Below are 6,453 nucleotides of genomic sequence, written 5' to 3'. Positions count from 1 at the left end.
AAGTTTGTTATCCTTAAGCTTTATGTAAGTATAATATACTATATATAATTAAAAGGCTCTAAGCACAAACTTAAAGTACATTTTTGTATAAGTTTTATATAAAAAAATCAATAATTTTGGGTTTATACATATATGACAGATTTAAAGAAACATAGTTCACTTTTACATTCTCTGCCAATTGAGAAGCAAGGAATAGTGAGTAAATGATTCATAAATTCAAGCTCACTCGCACTCTCCAAACTTATAATATAATCAGGTTAAATTAACCACAAAAATATGGCCTTAGTACTTAATAAGGTATAAAATCAATAGACAATAATTAATAAATATTTTTCTTTGGAAAACGTTAAGAGGATGTTATCTTTATTTAATATTATTCTTTATTTAAGGGCAGAAAGGAGAAATCTGCTGAAAAATAAGGAAGCCCCACTGAAGCTGTCCAACAAGAAGATGACATGTTTTAGGACTCAATTAACAAGTTTGTTTTCTACTCATATATAAGAAAACCGCATATTTTCTGTTTCTGTATTGCATAGTGAATTGAATAAAGTACCTCAAAGTATTAAAGATCTTGCAGTCTTGAATCCTTATATTGTATACAATTATATTAATGTTAGTAAACTGCGTAGTGAGGTTTAATAATTCATTAGTAATTTTTGTAAAAACTAAAAATGGTGTTGATATAGTAAATGTGTTTGATAACTGACCTGACTATTTATTCACTTAGGGTTTTCATTCACATATCATAAGTAGTTTACGGTCACATTAGAAAATGTCTTTCTCTGGCTCATAAAAACATTTTATAGACCGTGTTTTACTCAGTATTATTTCGTCACAAACTTAATATAGAATTAATTATTTACATCTATTTCGAAACTCAGTTTGGAAAAGTTTCCACAAAATTAACCATTACAACTTTGTTGCAAAATTGCCCCATGATAACTTTGTTGCATTGTTGTCTTGACAACTTTGAGCATTGTTGCCATGAAAACCTTGTTGCAAAACTTAAAATTTAACATGGCAACTTTTCAAAAATCTGCTGCAACCTTTTTTTTTTGCTATCTGGGTAGCTCCTCATTGGGCGTCTATGGGATCTTTTGAGCGCTTCTAAGGCTCTGAACCTTGGATTACTTACTCTCTTACTCCCAGGGCCATTTATATCGGAGGTGATATTTGGCCGCACCAACAAATCTTCGCCAAGTCAACCGGTCTTTCGCATCATCCTCCGTTGCCCCAATTCTCTCCAAATCTTCTTGCACTTGCTTCCACCACCTCTGCTTAGGTCTTCCCCGGGGTCGTCTTCCTGTAGTGTTTCCCTTTAAAACTCTTCCCAGTCTACAATCTTCATCTCTTCTTAATATATGACCAGCCCATCTGATTCTTCGGCACTTGATTTCTCCAATTACATCTGTGCTATTATACAGTTGCCTTAATTCCCTATTGTGTCTTATTCTCCATTCTCCTAGCTCGAATATTGGTCCAAAAATCTTCCTTAAAATTTTATTTTCGAATACTATTAGTTTCTTTTCATCTCTTTTATTTAATTTCCAGGTTTCTGATCCATATAGGAGAACTGGGCAAATTATTGTTTTGTACAGCCTGATTTTTGTTTTCCGGGACAAAGATTTTGATGAAAGTAATTTATTGCAAGCATGAAAACATTTATTTGCTGAATTTATTCGGCTTTCTAGTTCATCAGTATTTTGGTTGGATATAATTACTCCTAGGTATTTAAAACTGTTGACTTTTTCAAATGTATGGCCATCAATTTCTATTGGTTCTTCAGTATTATCCAGGTATCTTGAAAAGTGCATGTACTTAGTTTTTGAATCGTTTGTTTTTAGGCCTACTTTTTCTGTTTCTTTCATAAATACTTCGGTTAAGGCCTTCAGATCTTCTAGTTTTTCTGTGATTATAACCACATCATCTGCAAAGGCTAAGATGTTTATTTTGGTTCCTATTTTCACTCCTATGTTCTTCTCTGCTACCTTCTGTAGAGCTTCTTCAATGGCAAAATTAAATAGGATCGGTGATAGCCCATCTCCTTGTCTGACACCAGAGTTTACTTCAAAGGTGTTACAGTTGTGGCCATCAATTCTAACTGAACATTTAGATCCTGAAATACTCATTTTAATTAAGGCTATAATTTTATTCGGTATGCCGAATTTTCTTAGCTGTGTCCACAATTTGTCCCTTCTTATGCTGTCGTAAGCCTTCTGAAAGTCGATAAATAAGGCATAAAATTCTTTATTGAACTCCCAATAATTGGCTACTATTTCTTTTAAGATAAATATTTGGTCAGTTGTCGATCTACTCTTCATAAACCCCGCTTGATGCTCACCTATCAACTCGTGTGAGTATTGTTCTAGACGGTTTAAAATAATTTTTGAGATAACTTTATATGGGATACTAAGCAGTGAGATTCCCCTATAGTTATCACAAACTTCTTTCTCACCCTTTTTATGAATAGGGATAATGACTGCTTCCTGCCACTCCATTGGCATTTCTTCTTGTTCCCATATTTTTGTAATTAAATTCCACAGCTTTTCCACTATTATGTTTCCTCCTCTCTTTATTATATCTGCTGTTATTTCATCTCTTCCAGGAGCTTTGTCATTTTTCAGGGACTTAATTGCATATTGTACTTCTTCTTTTGTTGGTGTCTCGATAAAGGGTTCAACATAAAAGTAAATGTCCTCATTGTTTTGATTTTCTTCTTCTGTCGGGGTGATTTCATCAACATTCAGCAGTTCCTCAAAATATTCGCGCCACCTTTCAAGGACCTTGACACTTTCAGTTAGTAGTTGTCCCTCCTTATTCTTTATTCCACATGTACAAGGGGTGAATCCTTTTTTAAAAAATCTTACTTTCCTGTAAAAATCTTTTGCATTGTTTGCTGTGTTTTCTTCTTCAGCCCTATCTAGTAAACTCTTAATATATTGTCGCTTTTTCCTCCTCAGGAATTTATTTGTCTCCTTATTTGACTGGTTGTACATCAACCTGTCTTCTTCATTGTTGCTATTCATCCAAACATTTTTCCTCCTAATCCTTTCTTCTAACATTTGTTCGCATTCACAATCAAACCAAGGTTTTTTGCTTTTTTTCTTTTTCTTTCCACATACTTCTTCTGCCGAATCTAGGACTGCTTCTTTAAAATTATTCCAGGTACTGTTGACATCTTCATCTTTATCTAAGTCTTCTAGAATCTTAAACCTATTCTCTAGTTTTATTCTAAACTCATCAGCTATCGGTTTAACCTTAAGCTTTTCGGTGTCTATTCGTCTTTCTTGTATTTCTTCCTTCCTCCTTTCAACAGCTATTCTTTGGTTTACCTTGACTAGGATTAGACTGTGATCAGTCCCACATTCTGCTCCTCTAATACTCTTTACATCTGTAATGCAACTTTTATGTCGTTGATCTACAAGTACATGATCAATCTGGTTTTTGGTCACGCCATTTGGTGATGTCCAAGTGTACTTGTGTATGTCTCTTCTGGGGAACATTGTACTGGAAATTTTGTAATCATTTGCAAGTGCAAGACTTGCCAGACGGGATCCATTATCATTTGATTCTTGGTGTAGGCTCTCATTCCCAATGGCTGGTTTCCAAATTTGTTCTCTCCCTACTTTGGCATTTGCATCCCCCAAGACGATTTTTAGATCAAAGCTTGGTAACTTTCCCACCACTTCATCTAATAGGGTGTAAACTTAAATGTAAACGTGTAAACAATGTAAATGTACATTGTTACATTGTTACATTTACATTTACATTGTTACATTTACAAATGTAAATGTGTAAACTCCCACTGAACCTTGGATTAAATTAAAATAATTAATCAGTTGAAACCTTGATACAGCTTTGGCAGTTTTCTGTTACACTGTTAGTATGGTAACTGGGTTTTGTTAGAGTACTTTGCGAGTCGTCGATTTGTTTATTTCGTTGGCGGTGAAGACCGACCATGGCCGGGACACTCTGGTGTTGTATCGGCCCATAACTAGACCGTACCGGTTTAGCTTAGCTCAATCCTATCTCTTGGACGTACCAGCTTAGAATTTTGCTCATCTTAATAATGTGTAATAGGCAAGCCTAACCAAATCAATAGGGAATACCCGAATTTCTTTTTGGACTTGAACTAGAAATTTTATTCACAATCAGCCAACAAACAAACAACAACAACAAACAATCAGAGCCAATATGCCATGTATTTGTATTTAACCAACTATAGGGTTGACGGATGGTCAATCTCACTTCTGTAGTAAAGTACAGAATAGAATTAATTGGTCAGTGTGTGTTTTCGGGGATGTACACTGGGATTTACCAAATGAATCAAGTACAAACATTTAGTTTAGACTTGTTTAATGGTCTTGCCACTCTGTTCAGCCTGAAATTCTGGCTAAATTAAGCAAGATGGAAAAAGAAGCAAACCATAAGTCTGACATTATTTTTTTCTACAACATTCTTAAAAGTTATTTTTTGTTTGGCCACCAAAAAAAATTTTAGTAGCCGACTAACTTTCATACTATAAGGTTTATTTATTTTTTAGGCTATTCATATTTTTTGTTGAATATGACAAATCATCAATAACATTTAAAAAATATACAAATGGTAAGGTTTATTTTAAGCAGAAAATTTTAGAATTTTACAAAACTTATTGTGTTAATGTCAGCACACAGACCAAGTTATTCATATTAATATCTACATTACGGTTTTAACTTCTGAAAAATTCGTGGACTCTGTTCAGCCTGAAATTCTGGCTAAATTAAGCAAGATGGAAAAAGAAGTAAACAATAAGTCTGACATTATTTTTTTTCTACAACATTCTTAAAAGCTATTTTTTGTTTGACCACAAAACAAAAGTTTTGGAAGCAGACTAACTTTCATACTATAAGGTTTAGTTATTATTTAGGCCATTCATATTTTTTGTTGAATATGACAAATCATCAATAACATTTAAAAACTATACAAATGGTAAGGTTTATTTTTAGCAGAAAATTTTAGAATTTTACAAAACTTGTTATTGTGTTAATGTCAGCACACAGACCAAGTTATTCATAATAATATCTACATTACAGTTTTAACTTCTGAAAAATTCGTGGTGCATCTTATTTCTTAAGCAAAGCAAGATGACAACTCATCTGTAATGTTTGTTCAAACGACAAGCCCTTATTTTTTTAATCTGTAGTTGCTGAAGTTAATTAGCAAAAAAAAATTTTAATAATAAGAGGAAAATGTAAATATAGTTGTAAATATGCAAATCTTGTCCAGTGCACTAGGTTTTGCCGTCAAGTGTACAATGTACTTGTAGCTTCAGTCACAGTTTCAACACAACACCACAAGTAGGCCTAAGTGAACACAAGGACCTCCATGACATCAATCTTAGGCTAGTTTATGGGCTGAGGGCGATAGGCAAAGGCCGGAGAGCCGCAAAAATTTTCTACGGTATAATGGATTTTCCACCTCCACCGATAAAATTTTAAAGATACGCTAAGCTTCTTGGTACTGTAGTTGAAGATGTTTGTTTTGCATTAATGGATAGAGCAGTGGAAGAGGCTGTAGCAGCCAATGAAGGCAGTCGAGATTTAGCGGTCGCAATTGACGGCACATGGCAGAGACGAGGCCAAACCTCTTTGAAAGGCGTAATCACCGCTACAAGTTTTGACACAGGTGCAAACATTAAAGTTGCTGAGTTTTCTACGTTTTTTAGATGCTCTAACAAATCTCGTTATTCCACCAATTGTACAGCTAACTATAAGAGGTCTAGCGGTAGTATGGAGGTTGAAATATGAAATATGGAGGCGTTTCAAATATTTCGACGGTCTCTTGACAGGAATGTTAGATATACACAATACCTCGGTGATGGGGATTCTAAGGGATTCTATGCTGTTGAGGCCCTCCACATCTATGATGATGCAACGATAAGCAAGCTTGAGTGCATTGGGCATGTTCAGAAGCGTATGGGGACCCGATTGAGAACCCTGACACGCAATATTAAAAAGCAATATTAATTAATATGAAAGGGGAAAAGCTGTCTGACGGTAAATCGCTCGTAGGCAAAAACCTGTTGACAGATGACATTGTTGACAAAATGCAAACACATTATGGCCTTGCCATTAGGCGTAGCTAAAATAATGTTAAAAAATTAAAGAGGCCATATGGGCTTTATACTGGCATACGCAGTGTTCCAAACACGGACTCTGTCCGAAAGGGAAGCACTCGTGGTACACGTACAAATCGCTTGTTGAGGGAACATCTTATTCCCATAAGAAAGCAGTGCCTCAGGCTTTAATACAGGTCATAAAGCCAGTTAATGAGGATCTGTCAGCTGCAAAACTGTTGAAATGACCGAAAACACAAATGAGAGTGTAAACAACGTAATTTGGGCCCAACTCCTAAAACAGTGTTTGTAGGTTTAAAGACTCTCCACATTGGTGTCTATGAAGCAATTGCTAGTTG

At 34.9% G+C, this 6,453-nt stretch overlaps 1 protein-coding gene across 1 annotated transcript; it reads right to left on the bottom strand.

Annotated features, from left to right (window-relative positions):
• Positions 1-1,201: 1,201 nt before the first annotated feature.
• LOC128984262 (uncharacterized) lies at positions 1,202-3,503 on the bottom strand. The gene is made up of 3 exons (XM_054403565.1): positions 2,456-3,503; positions 1,851-2,116; positions 1,202-1,303 (listed from the first exon to the last, which is right to left on the bottom strand). Exons 1-3 carry the CDS (start codon positions 3,501-3,503, stop codon positions 1,202-1,204), a joined length of 1,416 nt encoding a protein of 471 aa, XP_054259540.1.
• Positions 3,504-6,453: the final 2,950 nt, after the last annotated feature.

The sequence above is a fragment of the Macrosteles quadrilineatus genome, unplaced genomic scaffold (genome assembly GCF_028750875.1).
Source record: "Macrosteles quadrilineatus isolate MER2022 unplaced genomic scaffold, UCM_ALF_1.0 Scaffold_2__2_contigs__length_208266976, whole genome shotgun sequence".
Classification (NCBI taxonomy): Eukaryota; Metazoa; Arthropoda; class Insecta; order Hemiptera; family Cicadellidae; genus Macrosteles; species Macrosteles quadrilineatus.
This window is presented reverse-complemented; position numbering and strand designations above follow the sequence as displayed.

Excerpts from the sequence above, each read along its gene's own strand:
- LOC128984262 (XM_054403565.1), bottom strand. The coding sequence starts at position 3,503 with ATGTTCCCCAGAAGAGACATACACAAGTACACTTGGACATCACCAAAT. Across the intron at positions 2,117-2,455 it reads TATCCCTATTCATAAAAAGG|GATCTAAATGTTCAGTTAGA; the intron begins GTGAGAAAGAAG and ends TGAGTATTTCAG. Across the intron at positions 1,304-1,850 it reads TTATGAAAGAAACAGAAAAA|GAAGACGACCCCGGGGAAGA; the intron begins GTAGGCCTAAAA and ends GAAACACTACAG.